The 23,994-nt window shown below is 38.5% G+C and overlaps 1 protein-coding gene across 1 annotated transcript in view; it reads left to right on the top strand.

Moving 5' to 3' along the window:
- Positions 1-23,994, top strand: part of LOC124789654 (dolichyl-phosphate beta-glucosyltransferase) — a 123,026-nt gene that overhangs the window by 26,770 nt on the left and 72,262 nt on the right. Inside the window, exon 3 of the mRNA XM_047257087.1 lies at positions 15,501-15,700. Coding sequence (XP_047113043.1) covers positions 15,501-15,700 — 200 coding nt within the window. The remainder of the gene's footprint in view (positions 1-15,500; positions 15,701-23,994) is intronic.

Below are 23,994 nucleotides of genomic sequence, written 5' to 3'. Positions count from 1 at the left end.
TGGTCCAATGAAGGCCATAAAATGTAAATAATAATAATAGATTTGAAAACTCTTCTGCTAGCTCTCCGCATTTTATTTTCATGGGTACATTTCTCAAACAGTTTTGTAGCTGCGTGTTTCATGCATTTCTGTGCCAAAGTTAAATTCATTAATTGCTGATGATACAGATCATTTTTCCTTCTAGTGTTGTACATCTGAAGATCACTGTTCCTTTCAAACTCAGGTGGATTGCTGATAGCAAATTTCATAAGGGAATAAATGTACTGTGAGGCTGCAGTTAATATTCTCAGCTTCTTAAAGAAGTGTGTGGAGGATGTGTGTGTGTGAACCTCAAACATAATTCTAATTATTTTCTGTTGTGCAGTGAGTAATTTTTGTTGGAGTGAGGAGTTATCCATATTATTAACCCATAAGACATTAGTGAATGAAATTATGCAAAATATGTTAACTTACTTACTGCTATATGCCTCAAGTTGGAATTATTCTTACGGCAAAAGTAACCAACTTAAACTTTTTGTCAGGTCTATTATATGGTTTTTCCCAGTTTAGCAAAGCTCTACATTCTGTTCCTAGCAAAGCTCTGCATTCTGTTCCTAATGGGCTAATTGTGACTGACCAACCACTACAAATGATGCCACTGGATGTGGTATAGAGGGGTGTGGTGTTCGCACACTGCTCTCATGGCCATCGTCTGATTTCTTCAATTTGAATCCACTAGTTCTCACTCAAGTTGCTCCTCAATTGGCATCATGAGGCTGAGTGCACCCAATTCTAGTCCTCCAATGAAGAAAACATGCATAGCTGCATTGGAATTCGAACCTGGATCTCCTATGCAGCAGCCAGACATGCTGATAACTGAACTGCGGAGTTGGATGTTTGTCTAGTTTGTTTCCATCAACAAGCACAGCAAAGAACTTTATTATTTTTTGTTGGTATGCCATCTTAGTAGGAAGTGGGAGGTTTTTGACAGTACAGATTCAATTGAGCTGTGTTTCTCAAATTTAAAGCTAGCCCATTTTTGCAAAACCAGTCAGTAATTTTAACAAAACCATCATTTACTACCATTTTCTCCGTTGTTGCTTTTTTGTTTGGTTTCACACCTATGCTTGTATCACCAGCAAACGGGACTAACTATGCTTCCTAATTCAAATGAAATGAAAGATCAGTAAGCTAAAACAAGAACAGTAGTGGGTCAAAGATAGAACTGTGGGAATCTCATTGTAATTTCTCTACATGCAAATTATGCATCATTCCTCTTTGTCTCATTGATTTTCCGTCAGATTTAGTCCCTGTGGTTGTAACACCTTAGAGGGAATGTGTCATGCAGTTCTCCAACTCCTCAGCAGATCTTCTACACTCAGCCAAAATTTATGCGAAGAACAAAACGGTGTTCTGAAAGGATAGGCTAAACACAGTTTGCGATGCCTTGTTTGTTGCTGTTCGAAGTAGTTTATTCTGTCGCGAAATTGAAGTAGACAGTTCCTGAAGTAGACAGTTCCTGTGAGTTAGTATGGCCAGAGGTCATTGTTGACAACTGGAATAAAATAATAATTGGATCCTTTTACCGACTACCCTCAATTTAGATGATACAATTGCTGAAAGGTTCAAAGAAAACTTGAATTTGATTTCAAACATATACCCGACTCATATGATTATAGTTGGTGGTGACTTTAATTTACCCTCAATATGTTGGCGAAAACACATTTAATTCCATAGGTACGCATAAAACATCATCCGAAACTGCCCTAAACGCATTCTCTGAAAATTATTTCAAGCAGTTAGCTCATGAGCCCATGCCAATAGTAAATGGTTGTGAAAACACACTTGACCTCTTAGCAACAAATAATTCTGAGTTAATAATGAGCATCAAAATTGATAGAGGGATTAGTGAACAGTGTTGTTGTAGTGAGATTGAATATTGTAACACCGAAAGGCTCCAAAAATAAACGTAAAATATACCTATTAAAAAAAGCAGATAAAAATTCACTTGACACCTTCCTGAGAGACCATCTCTACTCCTTCCAGATTAATGATGTAAGTGTAGACCAGATGTGGCTTGAATTCAGAGAAGTAGTATTGGCACCAATTGAGAGATTTATTCTAAATAAATTAAGAAACAATGTAGCTGAACCTCCTTGGTACACAAAATGGGTCAGAACACTGTTGCACAGACGATACAAACATGCCAAATTTAAGCAGACACAAAATCCCCAAGATTTGCAATCTTTTACAGGAGCTCAAAATTTAACACAGACTTCAATTTGAGATGTGTATAATAGTTTCCATAATGAAACTGTCTTGAAACCTTGCAGAAAAACCAAAGAGATTCTGGTCGTACGTAAAGCATGCTAGCGGCAAGACACAATCAATACCTTCTCCGCGCTATAGCAATGGAGATATTATCGAAGACAGTGCTGCCAAACCAGCGTTACTAAACACAGCTTTCCGAAATGCCTTCACAAAGGAAAATGAAGTAAATATTCCGGAATTCAAATCAAGAACAGCTGCCAATATGAGTAACATAGAAGTATGTATCTTTGGAGCTGTGAAGCAACTTAAATCATTTAATAAAAGCAAGTCTTCTGGTCCAGATTGTATACCAGTTAGGTTCCTTCCAGAGTACTTAACATTCATATATAACCGTTCGCTCGACGGAATATTCGTCCCCGTCCATCTGTGGAAAGTTGCACAGATCACACCAATATTCAAGAAAGGTAGCAGGAGTAATCCACTAAATTACAGGCCCATATCATTAATGTCAGTATGCAGTAGGATTTTGGAACATATATGTGCTTGAGCGTTATTAATTACCTCAAGGAAAACGGTCTATTGACACACAGTCAACACTGATTTAGAAAACATCATTCTTGTGAAACACAACTAGCTGTTTATTCACATGAAGTGTTGAGTGCTATTGACAAGAGAATTCTGATTGATTCTGTATTTCTTGATTTCTGGAAGGCTTTTGACACTGAACCACGCAAGAGACTTGTAGTGAATTGTGTGCTTACAGAATATCGTCTCAGTTATGTGACTGGATTCGTGATTTCCTGTCAGAGAAGTCACAGTTTATAGTAGTTGATGGAAAGTCATCGAGTAAAACAAAAGTGATTTCTGGCGTTCCCCAAGGTAGTGTCATTGGTCCTTTGCTGTTCCTTAACTATATAAATGATTTGGGAGACAATTTGAGCAATCTGTCTTAGGTTGTTTGCAGATGATGCTGTCATTTATCGACTAATAAGGTCATCAGAAGATGAAAACAAATTGCAAAATGATTTAGAAAAGATATCTGTATGGTGTGAAAATTGGCAGTTGACTAAATAACGAAAAGTGTGAGGTCGTCCGCATGAGTGCTAAATAGAATCTGTTAAACTTAAGTTACATGATAAATCAGTCAAATCTAAAGGCCGTAAATTCAACTAAATACTTAGGAATTGCAATTATGAACAACTTAAATTGGAAGGAACACATAGAAAATGTTGTACAGAAGGCTAGCCAAAGACTGTGTTTTATTGATGGGACACTTAGAAAATGTAACAGATCTACTAAGGAGACTGCCTACACTATGCTTGTCCGTCCTCTTTCAGAATACTGCTGCACGGTGTGGGATCATTACCAGATAGGACTGATGGAGTACATATAAAAAGTTCAAAGAAGGGCAGCACGTTTTGTATTATCACGAAGTAGGGAGAGAGTGTCATTGAAATGATACAGGATTTGGGGTGGTCGTCATTAAAACAAAGACGTTTTTTGTTGCGGCGGAATCTTCTCACGAAATTCCAATCACCTACTTTCTCCTCTGAATATAAAAATATTTTGTTGACACCGACCTGGGTGTTCATTCTTCCCGCGCTATATGAGATTGGGATAATAGAGACTTGTGAAGGTGGTTCGATGAACCCTCTGCCAGGCACTTAAATGTGATTTGCAGAGTATCCATATAGATGTAGATGTAGATTTGCGGCAATACTTGGTTGTAAACCTGCATCTCTTTTAGTAATAAAATTAAAACAATTTCGAGTATTGTTAAAAGGGAAACAGGGCAACCGAGAGCACAGGAAGACTGTATTTCTAACAACACAATCCTAGAATGATGATGTTCAGGCTAAAACTTCAGTCTTCTTGTGAAACATGTGATGCCCCATGTTCAGGAACTGCTCCGATACAGCTGATTTATCAGGTTGTCCCAGGTGGTATGGTGATGGTGTCAAACTGTTGCATCCTTGAGCCCCCGTTTCGCGATGTACATCTAGCAATTACAGAGGTCAAGGATCACACTTTATTAATAGTTATACCACAAAGTAATATCTCCAATTACAGTAACATTTTCAGCACGTACACCAAGTCCTTTCATCCATACATGAATTTTTTCATCATTACTAACTTTTCTACAAGAGCGTGTATACAATGTAAATGGCATATTACTATAAACGTAACTAGTGCTACTTCGGGTCAATTCAACAATGCCAAGTCTTGTAGGCGATGACATATTGATTGGTGAATGATTCAAGTCCAGGAAGAGAGGTTTTCTCACAATGAACAATACCTAGGGTAAACCAACCACTACCAGAATTTCCAGTAGCGACATCCAGTGTAAAGTTGACCCTACAGCCGTGGAAGAATATAGGTCCATTTAAGATTACTGCTTGAGTCGATCAAGATGTCATCGCCTACAAGACTTGGCATTGTTGAATTGACCCGAAGTAGCACTAGTTACGTTTATAGTAATATGCCATTTACATTGTATACACGCTCTTGTAGAAAAGTTAGTAATGATGAAAAAATTCATGTATGGATGAAAGGGCTTGGTGTACTGGCTGAAAATGTAACTGTAACTGGTGATATTACTCTGTACTATAGTTATTAATAAAGTGTGATCCTTGACCTTTGTAACCGCTAGACGTACATCGCGAGCCAGGGGCTCAAGGATGCAACAGTTTGAAAAAATTCGAAAACATAGTGCCGCACTGCCCGCTGAGCGCCTAGTGAGTTGGATTGCAACCAGCCCGACTTGGCTCGGTGCAGTAGGATACGCATGCTGCTAGTTTTACTACAGCACGTGTACGGGATAACTCTCTCCCTATGGTGCCTTCAGAGTCTAAGTCCGTTATCAGTGCGTTACGTAATGAAGGTCACTCGCTCTCTTTATAAGTGGACAGTGCACGCCAGCGGAACCGTTCCCCCCTGAAGATATCTGTTTTGAGATGTGTGTTTCAACATGTAAGCCTAATATAAGATTTCCCAAATTGCCATGGGATGTTATATATGCCGCATTTTCTAAGCCTAAGAGCTTCTTCAATTTCGCTGATATATATGAGACATTTGATGTTGTGACTTTTGATGATTCTTTCTTTTCTTGGAGACATGCTGCCAAAATATGGCAAGAAGGCCATTGCAGTGTTGCCTCTGCATCTTCATTTTCTTCCCTACATTAAACTTGCTTTGATCAGAATGCCTTGGTGTACTAAAGATATAAAAAATATCTTGTGAACAGAAAAGGGAAATGTATCTTGTAGCTAGGAAGAGTAATGATCCAGAAACAGTACACCATTGTAAAAACTAGTGCACTATAATAAGATTTTTTTAAAAAAAAGTCCACAAGTGTGTGCATTATATCTGAGATTAGCATATCTGATAATAAAATTAAAACAATTTGGAGTATTGTTGAAAGGGAAACAGGGCAACCGAGAGTGCAGGAAGACTGTATTTCTAACAAACTCAATGAAAAGAATAAACTCAATGACAAGATGTCAGAAGTAGAAAACATTTTTAATAATCATTTTTTAAGTGTTGTAGAGAAAATAGGATCCAGCTATTCATTAGAAAATGATAGGCAGCATATAGAAGAGGCAATACTTGTGCAATTTGATAAAATTAAAATACAACCCACCTGTGCTACTGATATTAGGATAATAATAAATTCACTCGAAAGTAAAAGCTGACATCGAATTGATGGCATTTCCAACATAGTACTAAAATCTTGTTCCCAGCAGATAAGTAGGATCCTCACCCACATATGTATAGCTCACTGAAACAGGGCACTTTTCCAGATAGACTGGAATACGCTATCGTTAAACCATTGCATAAGAAATGGGACAGGTTTAATGCTAACAACTACTGCCCAGTGTCACTTCTGACGGTTTTATTAAAAATTCTTGAAAAAGTAATGTATTCAAGAGCAGCAATACATATCTGTAAAAATCAGGTACTAACAAAATGTCAATTTGGTTTTCAAAATGGCTTTCCAACAGAAAATGCTACATATGCTTCCACTGATCAAATATTGAATGCGTTGAATAACTGTGATCTCTCAAAGGCTTTCAACTGTATGAATCATGTAATTCTTCTAGATAAGCTTATGTATTGTGGTATGAGTGGGACAGTGCACAAATGGTTTAATTCATATTTAATTGGAACAACACAGAAGGTTGAAATTAACAGTACAAATAGTCTGCAAAAATCAGCAGAGTCCTCTAACTGGGGAAGTATCAAGAATGATGTCCCACAGGGTTCAGTCTTGGGTCCCTTATTGTTCTTAATATATATATTAATGGCTTGCCACTCTGTATTCATGAAGATGCAAAGCTAGTTCTTTTTGCTGACGATACAAGTATAGAATCACATCCAACAAACAAGAATCAGCTGAGTAAATTGTAAATAGTGTCTTTCAGAAAATTATTAAGTGGTTCTCTACAAATAGACTCACACTAAATTTTGAGAAAACACTGTGGATTCAATTCTGTACAGAAAATGACATACCACCATTGATAAATATAGACTATAAACAGAAGTCTGTTGCTAAGGCAGAATATTCAAAATTTCTTGGTGTGTGCGTTGATGAGAAATTGAATTGGAAGAAATACATTGATGATGTTGTTGCAAATTTTGGTGATAAACATATCAGTCAATTAGCCTACTGTGCCTGTTTTCATTCATTGCTTTCATATGGCATTATATTTTGGGGTAATTCATCATTAAGAGAAAAAGTATTCATTGTGCAAAAGTGTTTAATCAGAATAATAGCTGGAGCCCACCCAAGATCACCTTGCAGACATTTATTTAAGGAACTCAGGATATTGACAGTACCTTTGCAATACATACATTCACTTATGAAATTTGCTATTAATAACCCATCCTAATTCAAAAATAACAGTGATGTGCATAACTACAACACTAGAAGAAAGTATGATCTTCATTATTCTGGGTTAGATCTGTCTTTGGCACAGAAAGGGGTGAACCATGCTGCCGTAAAAATCTTTGGTCATTTGCCAAATAGCATTAAACATCTGACATTTAGCCAACCAACATTAAAAAACAAATTAAAAGAATTTCTGAATGACAACTTCTTCTACTCAATATATGAATTTTTAAATATGATGTAGTAGCTGTAAATAATAATAACAATAATAATAATAATTATTATTATTTTGTGTAAAGAAAACTTACATTAAAGTGACACGTTCCACATCATTATGAAGTGCTGTATTCATGATCTGTGGATTAAGTATTAATGTATGTATGTATATGTGTGTATGTATGTAATGCATTGTGTATCTGACTGACAGAATGACCGCTTTGTTGGAACACTTTTCTTTGGGGTATGCAGGTCACTCGGCAGACTTGTTATCAGAGACCGTATGTGTTCCGCATACCAGAGAATGTAGACATTTCCACATAGTGCAGAGTGATGACAGGTTCTGGCCTGTAAATAGTAGGTTGGTGCTTAAATTCCTAGAGTTTTTGTAGTTGCTATGTGTTTGTTTATCAATTGTCATTTTTTATTTGTAGTTCATTGTTGCTAATTGAGATTACATTTTGTCATTTGGAGAAAGTGAGTGGAGCTGCGGGTGCTAGAAAATGGAGTTCCAAGTGGAGAATTAGAACAGTTCCAACATATTCTTCTGTTTGAGTTTAATAGATGGGTGACAGCAGCAGAGGCAGCCAGAAACATTTGCGCTGTTTATGGAGATAATGCCATTTGACAGGGTATGACAAGAAAATGGTTTTCTGATTTTAAGGAGGATCATTTTGACATTAGTGACTCTCCAGGTTCAGGAAGACCTTCAGGATTTGAAAATAGTTTTGAACACTTTAATCCTCAATGATCCACATCAGTGTAATCGAGCACTGGCAAATGTGATGAAATGTGATCATTCTACCATCATGAGACAATCGCATGCAATGGGGAAAGTACAAAAATCGACTGCATGGGTACTGTACACTTTTAAGCCAAACTCACAAAAATCAGCAGGCGGTCATATTAAGTGCGTCTCTACTTGCTCGTCCTCAATTGGCTCACGAACAAGTCCAACCGTTCCCTTCCTGTATCACTGCTGGTGACAAGAAACGAAGTCTATATGCTAACGTATAGGAAAAGAAAGAAATGACTGAGTCCAAACAAAGCAGCAATTCCCCATACAAAGACCTACATTCGTGCCCGAAAGGTAATGTTATGCATATTGTGGAAAAGTGACAATGTGTGGTCTACTATGAATTGATTCCCTACGTGTAACCTTTACTGCTGACATTTATTGTCTACAAATGAGACGTCTTGTGGATGCAATCCAAGAACAACGACCAGGAAGACTGTGTGAAATGATGCTACTCCATGGTAACACTCGCATGCATTCTGCAAAAACACTGTACAGGAGTTGGGTTGGAAGTCATTTGCACCCACTTTATTCCCCTGACCTTACACCATCAGATTTTCACCTTTTCTGATCTCTACCAAGCAACAGTCAAGGAATTTCCTATCTGGATGAAAATGTACTCCGAATGTGGTGACAAGTTTCTACAGCCGCAGAATCAAAAAGTTACCACAACGTTGCCAGACTGTTGTAAATAGTGAAGGAGAATATATTATTGCTGACTAAAGTCTCTATTATGTGTATCCGTTGTGTTTATTAAACTTACGGAAAACTGCCAAGAACTTGTGCACCCCAGTACAACTCTGTGTTAGTCAGCTTCTGGTAGACACTATGTTCCAGGGTATTGTGGTACCCAGGAATGGTAAGCTGCCATCTAATTTTTCACTTCCATAGTGAACTGAATATTCAGATGGATTGGGTTCAAATGCTGGAGAAATATAGATAATGTCTGTGTTCTGTGTGGCCACACCACAAATGAATTGTCTACATGCCGTCAGAAACAGGAAGGTTGGAGACTTTCTGACTACAGTCTTCCTTAAAGTAGTTGCCACCATGGGAGACAACGTCTTCTCCTGGTCACATTGTCCACTTCTTCAGAATAGTGATTATTGACTAGGAAATAGATTGAGGTATAGGAAATAGACTGAGGTAAGCACATGTTTAAACAGTGCCACAATATCTTTCTCAAACTTGCTGCTGATGGTAAGCTCCAGTTCTGCAGAGGTACTTTCATAAATGAAGAGACTACTTGAAAGCCAACCAAAAGATTCAATGCTTGTAGTTGAAATGTCTTCAGGTGTCCTATGAAGTTCTCTGAATTCTGGATATGTCATTATTTGGTGGTGAACTTGAGAAGTGTATTTGCAACAAGTTCATTGGGAAAACCTGAAAAGTCAGATCTGGCACCTCTACTGAGAGGAGATGGCCAGTGACAGAGGTGAATTTGACAATGTCTCTGTGACTGTTGTTAGAATTAAGTGATGGGCAAGTGCAGTCCTAGTGGAAGAGAGGGTACCTTATATGTGATGGGAACTGCGCATGGTGTCCATTACTATCACTGTATCTGACGATCTCTTTGAATGTCTCTGCTGTATTCTGGGATTGGGTAGGTAGCAGTACCTGGAAGTAACAGGCTGGAATAAACAGCATGCTAAGGTTCACCAAATGGCAAAGTACACTCTCCTTGAGACCCAAATGCAAAGAAGAAAATGCATCACATTGGCTTTGTTGGTTGAGAAAGGTCTGAACTTTGCACCAACATCTGGGCAACTCCAATCCAACTTGTGAAAAGCTAGTATAGAGCAGGAAATTTCAAAACTTCCCAGTGACATTGCAGAATAGATTTGGAGGGATACCTGCTGGATTTGAACGTGAGCCCCATATAAAAACTTTAATATCGTTTCAGAGGAAAGGAAAGCTCTGGGAGACTTGAGAGCAGACCAAAACCTCGTTTTTTTTATCTACTGATGAAGGGAAAGCCACTGCCCTTCTCTCACGGATGACTACAACAGCAAGATAGAGGCTTTGCTCGATGACCCTGCATATTGCTAGCGAAGAGAGAATCCGATTTGCAAGGTTCAGAGAAAATCTTTAGACCTTCTCAAGAAGAGTTCTGTTCCAACAAATGTAATCGAGGGCCTGCGCCAACAGGCTGCAGTTCCCTCAAAACTGTGTGGCCTGCCAGAGATTCATAAGGAAGGGTTTCCTCTTTAGCCTAGTAGTAAGCAACATTAGAATGCCCACCTATTTCCTGACTAAACATCTTACTTCACTGATGGGACCTCTCATTGACAAATGTGACAATTACATCTGGAATTCAGAGGACTTCATAGCATGACCAAAGACCCTTAAACTACAACTGTCAGATCTTTTGGTTAGATTTGATGTTGTATCTTTATATTTGAAAGTATCTCTGTAGGACTCACTAGAGCTTATCAGCAGCAAGTCTGAGAGAGACAGTGTGCCATTGTTTAAACACATTCTTACCTCAATCTACTTCTTACTCAATATCCCGTACTTTGGACAAATGTTCAGTGACACCGTAGCAAGTCCCCTGTCTCCCATGGTGGCTAACTATTTTATGGAAGACTTCGAGGTAAAACCTTTGCAGTTGGTGAGTCTCTAACTGTTCTGATGGTATGTAGGCAATATATTTGTGGTGTGCCCCCTGGAATGGAGACATTTCCTGTGTTTCTTCAGTATTTGTACTCTCTTCACATGAATATTCAGTTCACAATGGAAGTGAAAACAGATCACAGCTCTCATGGTTAGAAGAAAAGCTATCACTACAGTGGTACTTAGTGTCTACCACAAACCAACTCAACAGAGTAATATTTGCAGGCCACAAGTTGTCATCACCCTGCACAGTGTGCTAGTACCTCATTCTCTCTGCTACATAAAGCACATGTGGTCTCAGATACCAACAGTCTGCCTGGTGAGTTGCATCTCCCAAAGAACAATGTTACATTACAGCAGTTATTCTGTATTACAGTGAGTGCCAATTATATTATAAAATAACCCAAAACATTAACATTGCGAGCTTCTATGCAGACACTTTACAGTAGTATAGAAAGAGTTGCCTAAACATCATATGAGTGCTATCCAGAAAGTAACAGACATTTTTGTGTATCGCAGCAGTGGGCATAGCTACAGCTGCCATCTTGCTGCAATAACATTCCTACACTCAGTACACATCCAGCACTGGTAGTGAGCGGTATGTGTCCCTACTACTGTGCTTTCTGTGATGTGTTAAAAATATGCACTGCAATAGAAAATACTGCCACTTGTGAGGTGCATTCTGCAATTAGGTTTTTGTTTGCAAAAAACTGCAACCAAATTGAAATTTATTGTGAGTTTTGATTACAGAAGTTTCGTGACATTTCCTCCAAAATTGACAGAGTTTTATTGCATGAAACTGTGGCGGAGAACCTTGGTTACCAGATATTTTCTGCTCGGTGAGTTCCCAAAATCCTAATGGAAGACCACAAAAAATAGTGTGTGTTGCAGCAATGACCTTCCTTGAAGATTATGAGAAAATTGTAAGAGAGTTGTTGATCATACCGTAACTGGGGATGAGACTTGGATGAAGCATCTTAGTTGTTAAAGGAAAAGGCAGTTGATGGAATGAAACGCATAAATTCTCGCAGAAACCAAGGCTGTGTTTGCAAATTCTGTCAGCTAGAAAGATCATGGCCACTGTGTTTGGGACTCAAATGGAATGATTCTCATTGATTTCCTTGGATGTGGCACAACAATTAACTTAGTTAGGTATTGTCAAACACTGACAAAGTTAAGGCAGGTGATATAAAACAAGCGTCACGGAAAACTTACTCACACAAAAGTTTAGTTGTTTTCATGACAATGCATGTCCTCAATGGCCAGTTGTACCGAAGAGATCCTAATGGTTTTTGGCTAAGAGGCGTTTGATCATCCACAATACTGCTCGGATTTGGCACTGAGCAACCGCCACCTCTTTCCCAGCAATGAAGACGTGACTCACTACACGATGATTTGGTAGTGACGCTGAACTGCATGCTGGTACAAACCAGTGGTTGCAATTTCAGATTTCTATAATAATGAAATTTGGTTTTTTCGTATTGCTAATTTTTTATTTCAAATTACCTGTTTCATTCTGGATAGCCCTCATGTTTTAATTTGATCTGATAAGTTGTTGAATATACGTGTACTGTGTACCCTATCTAAATCCGTTTTGCACTAACGTTAATCCCATGACGATTTTGTAGAGGCTGTTTTGTCCTGGTACTATATTCTTGCTTCTCTCTGTTTTTGAGAAAAGAGAAATATTGATAATCACACATTCTAACCACAGCAGCTGCAGAGAATGCTCATGTATGTGTAAGGTGTGCTTGCTTGTGTGACTGTGTATGTTCTCTTTTCTTTTCTGAAGAAGGCTTTGGCTAAAAGCTAAGTGTGTAACAGTCTTTTAGTTATGCCTGTCTGCAACTCAATATATATCTATTGTGAAATGGTTGCCAAAGTTTGTTTTCTTGAGAACTCTCTGCAAGATGTTCTAGAATTAACACCAGACAGAATTATTATAAATTGCTTCTGTAGTCTACAAAATATTGTCCTTGAGAATCAAGTTTCCTCCAAAAATTTATCTACCGTAACTCATTAGCGAGTGGAAATATGTGGAATAAACTAGTTTCTTCAGTTTTAGATCTCCTACAGCAGTGATGATGCATATTGTAAATGCAGGTAAACTAAAGTGCTTAATTAACTGTGATTTTTCCATTTAGGGTTGTGACTTATATCTAGTAACAAAAACTTGGGAAAAATTTACATAATATCAACAATATGATTGCAAATACACTTCTAGATTAGATTAGGTTCAATTTTTGTTCCGGAGACCAAAAATGAGATGATTCTCATGGGTGTGGAACTTGTCAGAAAGTATAACATACGAACATTAAACATTTTAATATAATACTGATTACCCTGATCATTTGTTAGGAGATTGTCGAAATAGGTGAATACAACACGTTAAATTGGAACAGCTGATATTTACAGAAGTAACACGCTGTCAGAATGAAACATTGTAATGCACTATTAATAAACTTATCATACACAAAATACCTAATCTTGACTGTTGTGACCAACTGCTGTCAAAACTGAAATCTGAGAGCTATTTTTACTTAAGCTGGGTTAACAATCTCTGTTAAGATATTCATCTATGGAGTTTGCCACTGGATAACATTGTGTAAGTCTCACAATATTCCACCCGTACAACTGTTCAGCAACTTCACTTTATGGTACTTGCTGTCGTCACTGCTGCAAGACATGACTGATGTTAATCGCGCAGCAATGTCAAAATTTATCAGGCCAGGAGCAGTATATACAATTACACGTTGAAGTGCTCACAGTTGGATGAAAGCGGTGCTCCTATGATGAAAGCTGAAAGAAATTTCTACAGTGTGCTGTGTCTGGCCATGAATCCGGAAGTTCTTGTTTTGCTTTTTTTAATTTAACAGCAACCAGTGCTGGATTCCACGTAGTGCTGATTGAAACCGTGCACCCCTGTTGACCAGATTGTCTGCCATACAGATATGTATGGCCTCCTTAAAAGTGCACTCTCAGAATGACAAAGCTGAGCATAAAACTCCAGCCATCTTGTAAAACGTGATGCCCCATGGTCAGACGGGGCTCTGCAGTCACTGATTTATAGGATTGGTCCAAGCATATATGATGGCATTCAAATACAACATTCTTGCACGGTTCAACATGTCTATCCAATATAAGATTTCTCACATTGCCGTGGGATCTTATATGAACCAAATTTTTTAAGACCAAGATTGTCTGACCAAACATTACAAATTCCTAAATTTTTCTGGTGGATAAAATCATAGTTGATGGCATGTCTCTAGAGAATTCTTTCTAATCTTGAAGCTATACCACCACAATATAGCAAAATGGTCATTGCAGTGGGTGCCTCCGCATCTTCATTTACTTCCCTACACTGAAATCACGTTGATCAGAATGCATTGCTTATGTGTCTATTCTCTGTGGGATGCACGGAATATGATTACTGTATTTTAATGTTATTCTTCTCTTGGGGTTTTGCTACAGATTTTATTGAAACAAAGCAAAAGCATTCTCAATATTTTTGAATCCCTGATTCAGTGATAATTGATACTCATTGCTCCATTATATGAGTTCATGACTTCCAAGTTGGCCATTGAGCAATATCTGTTCCTTAAGCTAATTTACTATAGACTGATTAAAATCCAATGTTTTTTTTATGTGGTTGGTGATAATTTTAGTAAATATCAAGTTCTTTATGGAAAGGAGGCTGATAGGTGTTTAATTTTTGTTTTGTCTTTTCTGTATTCTTTTTGGCGAAATATAATCATGCATTTCTATAAATGACCAACACAAATTATTAATTACGAGAGAACTGACATGGAATTTGGCTCTGAACAGCACCAAGTGATCACCCCGCCCCCCCACCTCCCCTGCCACTGCTTACTTGCTTTATAAGATTTTAACAATGCAAAAATTGCAAGGTATTTTGTTACAGTAGTCAGATAATTAGATGTATAATTCAAATGATATTTTTACAGAAACATAATTACATCAATACATCTTACTAGTTGCCTGGAAATGTCTAGCATAGTTACAGTCTTCAAAGACAAATATAAAATTTGTACATTTAATAATAGTTCTTCATTAAACTTAAAGTATATTTTAAATATTTCAAGATGGAATTTGCAAACATATTTAGATAGTCTGTGTTGATCATACAGAGATAGAATTTTAGCATAAAAATATGTTTAAGTTACGATATATGAGATTTTATACATCAGATAACAAATTATAAGGTATTGACAGTAGATACAAGAAGTTATATTATTCACAATACTGTATCAGTTATCACACTAAAAGTGTGGATCGAGTAGTAAACTAAAAGCGTCTTGATACCATACATTACAACCTCCTTGAAATGTTTTAAGTTATGAAAAGTTTAGTACAGACTGCACATATTTTACATGATACGAATCACAATACTTGTTACTTTGTAACATTAACTGAATTTTTCACCGGTGCTTGACACCACATGACAACAATGTTAATTAGGAAACACTTTCCTGATGAGGGTTGAATAAAACTTAGGCAGTTTTTTGCTTTACTGATTTTTATTTGTATGAACTAGTTTTAAGCTTATTAGGCCATCTTCAGATAACTTTCCTGATGGTCTGCAAAATGTTACTTATTTTATCGTGAACTTGCTTTCCTATTTAATATTGAACAACTTTGATTAGTAACAGACATGACACTATGATAAAATATGGTATGTTATTATTTAGTTGTAATTTTATTCTTTTCCTGTTCCAGTTCCACCAATGCTTGATGAATGTTTGGACTTCCTTGAAAAACGAAACGGAAGTTTCAAGTATGAAATTATAGTTGTTAGTGATGGAAGTACTGATAACACTGTTTCTGTTGCATCGCAATACACTAAAAAATTTGGATCAGAGAAAGTCCGAGTATTAAAGCTTGTTAAAAATAGGGGTAAAGGAGGTGCAGTACGGTTGGTAAGGAAGTTCATTTTTGGCATCTTGCATTTAGTATTATTGTTTCATAAGGACCCATCTTTACTGTATTAACTACCAATTGCATTACACAAGAGAGAAACAAATCGTTTGCATAAAAAGAGTAGAAAATATGGACAGTTGAAACAGAACTGTAAATTACATACTGATAAGCAAAGTCCAGCATGGAATAATGACAGTATTATGAAAAGCATTGATTGCAATTTACCATATAGTGGAGATGTTGAGTCACAGACAGGCACAACAAAAGGACTGCTAAAAAAATGAGCTTTCAGCCAAAAGGCCTTCTTCTGAACAAGACAACATACAAACACGTTCATGCAAATGCAACTCACATGCACATGACAACTGTCTCTTGCTGCTGAGGCCAGTCTAGTGTGAATGGGTGTGTGTATGTTGTCTAATTCAGAAGAAAGCCTCTTGGCCAAAAGCTCACTTGCTAAGCTGTCATTTTCTTGTGCCTATCTGCAATTCATCATCTCCACTATGTGGTGATTAGCCATCTATCCTTTTCATATAATTGTCATAATTATAAGAAATGTTGATGACAATCACTATAGTGTCTTTATGTAATATTGATGACACCTTCAGCTATATTTATAGGCTATATTTTATTTGTAATCAGTTTCGGTGCTATGTTACGTCTTTTCAGGCCTCTCTATGATACTGAGTAATCATATGGATATTGGGTAGCCATTGTTAATGTCTCATAGGGTGGGCTTTTCAAGCTCACATTCCCACCCAGGAGGCAGCACGATTGGGCATGGCCACAGGTGGGTAGGGGTGGGCAAACAGTTGATGTACGAGCATTCTTGCAGCTGGTCCATAGCCCGCACAACCTAAGTGCAGTGGCCATGTGCATGCGGGGAGGGGTGACCAGGCTGCTTGTCTATACTTGAGACACATGCACTAGGGCCATCTGGCATGTAACTTACAGTACCGCTCCTGCCCAAGGGTGTGATGAGAGGCATCCTTTGCTTGTGGGGCAGCATCTGAGCAGCCTGTGATGAAGGGTACAAAAAATCAATAACTGCTATGTTGAATCTTTTTTGATGCTATGGTGTGAACTATGTAGCACATCAACAGCATATAAATACAGCTGAATGTACCATCCCTACTACACAAAAATGTAGTCCCGAGACATACTGTAAATGGATGTGTGGAGATCACTGTAGCAATCTGATCCACAAGCACAATCAGATTTCTGAGTAATTGAAAGTTCTTGTTGTACATGCATGGAACTTAGAGTATTGGAGCCAAAAGCATATATTCTTACTAAAATCATTGTTACGATGAACTTCCAATGATTCTTATCTGTTAATTCCACTGTAGGAAACATACGTGACTATGTTTCACAAAGCTCATTCAATAGTTCACATTGATTATTTGCATACAGCTCTTATTTAGAGTGGCAACAAAATGCTCCTTGTACCACATGTGGTGAAATAGGAAATGAGCTCTGATGGCTTAGATGCTTTCAGTTAATTTCACTGTGTTCTAAAAAATGTTATACTCAGAATGTGGACTGCAAATGGTAGTATCAGTCACTGGAATGCTCACTGACTCTGTAACCTTCCTTCATCTGCTGTGTATAATCACAGGAGGTAATCATTACAGCACGGAAGCTCTGTAACCAGTGGCAACTGTTGTATAAGAGCACAAGAGCATGTGAACACCCCAACTTTTGACGCCTTGTGGATTTATTGATTGTTTTTCTTCGAATGCTGTTAAACATAATATAGATGTGGTAATCTAAAATTCATGGCATAATTCCGCCGTGCTATGCTACATTGCTACTCCTCAAGGCTCCATGAAACTTGGCATCGGAGTCACAAACACACCATTAGTTGTGCAAGTTTTAAGGAGCTTTTATGCATGCACAACTGGTGTGATGTAATTGCCTTATGGACCAAATACATATGGATTTGATAAACAACGTGCACAGCTCATGGCAAGCACAGGTAGCCCTTACCACTCAACTACAAGTTTGTGTCAATGCCATCAGGTGGTATCACATTGCAGTAGACTTTGTCTCTGTTTGTTTGGTATAAATCCTGTTAGGAAGTAGCACACTCCTCAGATGTGTCAATTCACTCACTATATGATGAAATTAGATTGGACATCAGTATATGTTAGAGTTATACTGATAGAAAAACCTATTTTGTAGGATTCTGAATGAGATATAGTGTATTAAGTTTTGGATTTTATAATGCAGTGATTCATTTGAGGTGCTGTGAACCATAAAGCAAGCCATCGTTAATTGTGAGACTGTAGCATTTATTCATGCTTCTGACATCTGTTGATATTATGATGGATTAGGTCTATCTGTGCTACAGGCCAACAATGTATAAGATAAGTATGACTACAAGCAAACATTTAATGAAGAAGTGCATAATAAGCATAAGATGTGTGGGTGCAATGTACGAATGTCTAATTTTTAGCCCGGAAGTTAATTTGTCAACTAATACATACACATGTGTTAGGGATCTTGTACATTTGTCTGAGAAAATAAAAAGTATGAAAACTCTCACTTTCACAAAAATGTGAACGCGAGATTAGCGAAGGCTTAAACATTATTTTGTTTGTGCCCTAAACTGTATTTAATTGTGTACCAAACAACAAAATTAAAAAAATTCTTTCTTTTTTTTAGACAAGTTACATATGTTATTATTATTATTATTGTAGGCAGTGGCTCTAGTTGTATAAATATCTTGATAAGCAGAACTGTTACACGGCAGATGCTATTAATTTCACACTCTCATATTTATCTGAATCTAAAAATTTGTGAACACCCAGAATGTATACTTATGACCCGCCACTGACTGTAACAAATACGTCTGAAAAGGCCACATACAAAATTTTGGTGGGGGGTGGGGGGGTGCTCTTGGTGCTCAGTTCCTACTTGAGCTAAGAACATGGGGAATTTCTTGGTTTAGCCGAGACCAGTGGCCATTTGTACAGCAATTCAAACATACTGTAACTATGTCACAGTATATTAAGCAGGGTTTGAACAACCTGGAGCTGGCACCCAAGCAGATTATTTAAATTGATTAATTCCTCTTGCAAAAGAACTTAATTGGGCTGAAATTAATGCTCAACTAATAGCACCATGTGTATGTGCACCTTTTGCATTTTACATGCAAAAACAGTCACCCATAACTACCTCCGGACTGGAGCGAGACTGATGGTTCAAATTTTTTCCACTGGTCTGTCGTACCTTGGTCTAAGGTAAGTTTTAACCATTTAAAAAAATCTTCTATTGTGAGGATTTTATGTGCAAAAAAAACACATTTTTCTGGAAGATTTTTGAAATGCGCCACTTCTTTACTTTAAATGTGTATGAAGTGGTTCAAACTTTGCACAGAGTTAGATAAATGGATAAAGTCATTTTTTTTTAAATCCAGTAATCTTTATCTGTTGTTGAGATATGATGGCTTAAAGTTCATTTTTATGTGAAATGGTTTAAAATAAATAAAAAATGCATTCTTATTATGAAATTGAATACTTACTTTCAAAAATCTAGCTCCATTTGGATTTTACATGTAAAAAAACACTTTTTGTGAGTTTTTTTATGCGTGCCACTTCTGTGTTTCAGACTTACGCGAATTTGTTCAAATTTTGTAAGAAGGTAGGCAAATACTTGTAGTTAATGGTCATCCAGTTGTTTTGTGGTAGCCTTATCCATTGCCACGATATAAGCAACATGGTTTGAAAGACAATAAAAATACCTGTACTGAATCAGTTGTCACCTGAGTGAAAAAATGTCTACATTGGTTGGCAATCTGTGGCAGTCTAATGTCAAAATTGTGGTAGAGTAAAAGTTGGGAACCAGAATGAAAAATGCTCCCCCAAAAAAGGCGAATGTGCCTTGGGCCAAGTTAGGGGTGTAAAATAAAGAAACTATCTTTTTGATTTATCTATCAGCTGTAAAGGTGTTTAAATTAAACCATTTTGATATAGTCACTCTTTTTTATGTGTGAACCCTATTTCCTCAGTGCAGTGAGCTCTGTTAGACCTACCCCCTGTTACCTGTATGATGAGGGGTGTGACAGCAAATAGACAGAAATTTATGTACTTTTAGAGAGAGGGATGCATTCACAGTAAGAAGTATCTGAAAGTGGTGGTGCACCTGTAATAGGAAGTATTCCAGATTAGGAATACTAAACTTTAACGATATGTTATGTCATATTACATGATATGACTAATGCCTTGTTAGAAAACATGATGGTATATGGTCTCATGTATATGGTTCATGACATCTTGTCTCATGTTAACGATGTAGGAAATGATAGATTGCTGCTTACCGTAAAGAATACACATGAAGCTGCAGACAGGCACAATTAAAAGACACTTACATAAAGTTTTCATCCACAGCCTTCATCGGTAAAACACACACACACACACACACACACACACACAGGGAAAAAAAGGAGCAAGAAAGGAGAGGAACAGGGAAGTGCAGGCGGGTGCATTGGCTGAGGGCTGAAAATAAACAAGGTGGGGGATGAGGTTGGGAGGAGATGATAGGACATAGGGGATATGAACTGTTGGATGGAGAATGTGGGGACAGTATTTTACCATAGATTGTGGCCAGTATAGTTACGGGAGCAGAGAATGTGTTGTAAGGGTAACTGCCATCTGTGCAGTGGTGGTGGAGAGAAGGATGTCGATGGCTCGGGTAGTGAAGCAGCCATTGAAATCAAGTGTGTTAAGTTCAGCTGCACGCTGTGTTCACAGGGTGGTCTACTTTGCTCTTGGCTTCAGTTTGGCACTGGCTATTCATCCTGGTGGGTAGCTGGTTATTAGTCATGCCAATATAAAAAGCTGTTCAGTGATTGCAGCAGAACTTGTAAATGATATGTCTGCTTTCACAGGTGGCCTGGCCCCTGATGGGGTAGGACAAACCTGTGACAGGACTAGAATAGGAAGTGCTGGGTGGGTGGATTGGGCAGGTTTTGCACCTCGGTATTCCACAGGGATATGATCTTTGTGTCAAGGGGTTGGGATTGGGAGTGACATAGGGATAGACTAGGATATTGTGGAGGTTGGTTGAGTGACAGAACACCACTTGGGAAGTATCCCAGATGGGATGAACCTCATTTCAGGGCATGATGATAGATAATCAAAGCCCTGGTGAAGGATGTGGTTCAGTTGTTCCAGTCCAGGGTTATGAAGGGGAGTCTCCTTTGTGGCTGGTTCTTCGGGTGGTGGGAGGATTGGGGGTGCGAGGGGAAATGGCACAGGAGATCTGTTTGCGGACTATGTCTGGGTGATAGTGCCTGTCTGTGAAGGCCTTGGTGAGACCCCAGCATAATCAGCAAGGGGTTTTTTTTTCACTGCAGATATACTGTTCCCAGGTGGCCATGCTGTGAAAGAGGGTTTTTTTTTGTGTGTGAATGGGATGACAGCTGTCAAAATGAAGGTACTGTTGGTGAGTGGTGGTTTTAATGTGGACAGAGATGTGGAATGAGCCATCAGTTAAGTGAACAGACAGATTCAGACACAACATCCATAAGTTATATCCAACCTGGTGACTTCCTACTGCTGTCTCGGGGCATCACTGTCCAACCTCTATTGTATCGACAGTGTTCCCCTTCGTCCACACCACACGTCAACTAAACCATGCATAGCTGACTTCTTCAACTTGCCACATTCCCCAAAACTCTCTACCAGCTGTCCACCAAATCCAGAGCCAAAACATTCCCATAGCACTGTTGTTAACCGTTCCACCAAAACCCTCAGCTCCACAGAAGTTTCAGTCCTATCCAAAGGCCTCACCTTTAGGCTTACAACCAAATTTAACCATGCTGGACTTGTCAATGACGTACTCTCTATAAAATGACTTTTATCTTAATAATATGAATATTTATATTTGTGTTTGGAGAGAGAGAGAGAGAGAGAGATTGAGATTGATTTTTGATTGAGATTTTTACTTTAAGTCGTAACTGGTACCTGAATTTTGGCTGCTGCCTCCTTGAATGATCAGCTTCTGCACCAGTTGGTGACATATTACAATTTGGAGGACGTTATTGTTCTTTAAGGTGTAAAATACAACTCTGTTAGTTACTTGGCCGTATTGCAGACAGCTTTGAGCCCAAATTTTTGTACCTTTTCATACCTAAGGGACCACTGTGGTAAGTAAATAAGATCAAACAGCAATCTGCTTTTTGTGAGAAAATGAGATTGCTTGGTACACAAACTTCCTTCAAACTACACGTCCTGCTACATCAAAATTGGCCAGTGGAGTTCAGCACCATACTATTGTTCAAGAAAATAATCCAATTACTGTAATTAAGAAATTATGAGAGGTTGTTGCTTATTGAATGAAAACTATAGAGAATGCATTTCTTTTCCTGTATTTTAGTGAACTTTGTACACTTACAATTCTGTCGATTGATAGACGGCAATGATAATGAAGTTCACCTCCTTTTCCAAGAACAAGATATTTCTATTCTTAACTCCCAGAAAATTTGTTTACGTAAATGTTTGGAAACTCTTACACATACTTTACTTGGTTTTATCTCTAAAATATCAATTTTCAGTAAATGTAACAATACCTTCTGAGCGACCGCCTAGCAACACGTCCTCTTTCCACAAGATACAGATTAACAGTTCTCTCTGTAAATTTTTTTTTTTTTTTTTTTTTTAAAAGAGTCCATACTCAAAGATTCTCAACTACTATCGTTGTGGGGATTGCGCGCCAAAGTGTTTGTTGCTGTCTAGCTGCACTTCACTTCACTTTTTTGAATCACATTTACATTTTTGGTATTTGCATACATTACTGAGCTTCTCAGAATAAAATCAGACACAAATTAGTTTTAAAAAAATTAGTGAGGCACACATAACATTACATCTCCTCCTCCCAATCCCTGCAATGGAAGCACTCCTTTGCTGCCAATTCCTCCAGCCAAAACCACCCTAATTCCAACATTGAACCCTGCCTCTTCTAGTTCATACCAACTGTGATCCTTCCCCCACCCCCACCTCCTTCCCACCTAACCACGCACTGGTCACCTTCCAGAAATTCCTTGCCTCCAAACACCAACCTTTAAGTAGAAGAAAGAACAGCCATACACAGCCTCCAAACAAATCCTGACCTAATCATCCTACCTGCAAACAAAGGTTCTGCCACTGTTGTTATGAATTACAGTGACTACCTGGCAGAAGGCCTCTGCCAGCTGTCTGACTCCTCCACCTATAAACTCTGCCAGAGTGACCCCATCCCAGAAGTCCAACACAAACTCCAATCCCTGCTTAAAGACTTAGGCCCTTCACAGAACATTGCCCCTGAATCCATTTCTCTCCTCACCCCTATGATACCCCCCACACTCACCTTCTACATACTCCACTAAATCCACAAACCTGAACAATTCTGGACACCCCATTGTGGCTGTTATTGTGCCCCCACTGAAAGAATTTCAGCCCTCATTGACCAAAACTTCCAACCAATTGCCCATTATCGATCGTACCACACCAAACACACCAATCTCTCCCTTCACTGACTTTCCACCATCCCCACCCCTTTACCTCCTGGGTCCCTGCTTGTCACTATTGATGCCATCTCCCTATACACTAACATCCCTCATGCCCATGGTCTTATCACTTCTGAACACTGCCTTTCCCAGAGTCCTTCAGATTCCAAACTCACCACCTCATTCCTCATACACCTCACTAACTTTGTCCTAACCCACAACTACTTCTCATTTGAAGCCTCTAGTCTGGTTCAGGTTCATTGATGATATCCTCATGATCTAGACTAAGGGCCAAAACACCCTATCTTCATTCCTTCACAAACTCAACACCTTCTTTCCCATCTGCTTCAAGTGGTCCTCTTCAACCCAGCATGCCACATTCCTACATGTTGACCTCCTCCTCTCTGTCCACATTAAACCCACCAACCACCACAATACTTTCATTTTGACAGCTGTCATCCCATTCACATCAAAAAACCCGTCTCACACAGCCTGACCATGCTTGATTTCAGTCGTTGCTTCACTACATGAGCCATCTGAATCCTTCCATCTACCACCAACTTTTCTGAACTGCACATATGACAGTTATCCTTACAACACATTCTCCATTGCCGTAACTATCCTGACCACAACCTATGGTAAAATACTGTCCCCACACCCTCCACCCAATGCTTTCTACCCTCTCCGTCCTGTCATCTCCCGCCACAAGCTCATCTCCCACCCGGTTTACTTGCAGCCCTCTGCCAACGCATCTGCCCGTATTTCCGTGCTGCTCTCCTTTTTTGCTCCTTTTTTTCCCCACCT

This window comes from Schistocerca piceifrons, chromosome 3 (assembly GCF_021461385.2).
Source record: "Schistocerca piceifrons isolate TAMUIC-IGC-003096 chromosome 3, iqSchPice1.1, whole genome shotgun sequence".
Lineage (NCBI taxonomy): Eukaryota > Metazoa > Arthropoda > Insecta > Orthoptera > Acrididae > Schistocerca > Schistocerca piceifrons.
Note: the sequence above shows the minus strand (reverse complement) of the source record. Positions and strands in the feature narration are given on the sequence as shown.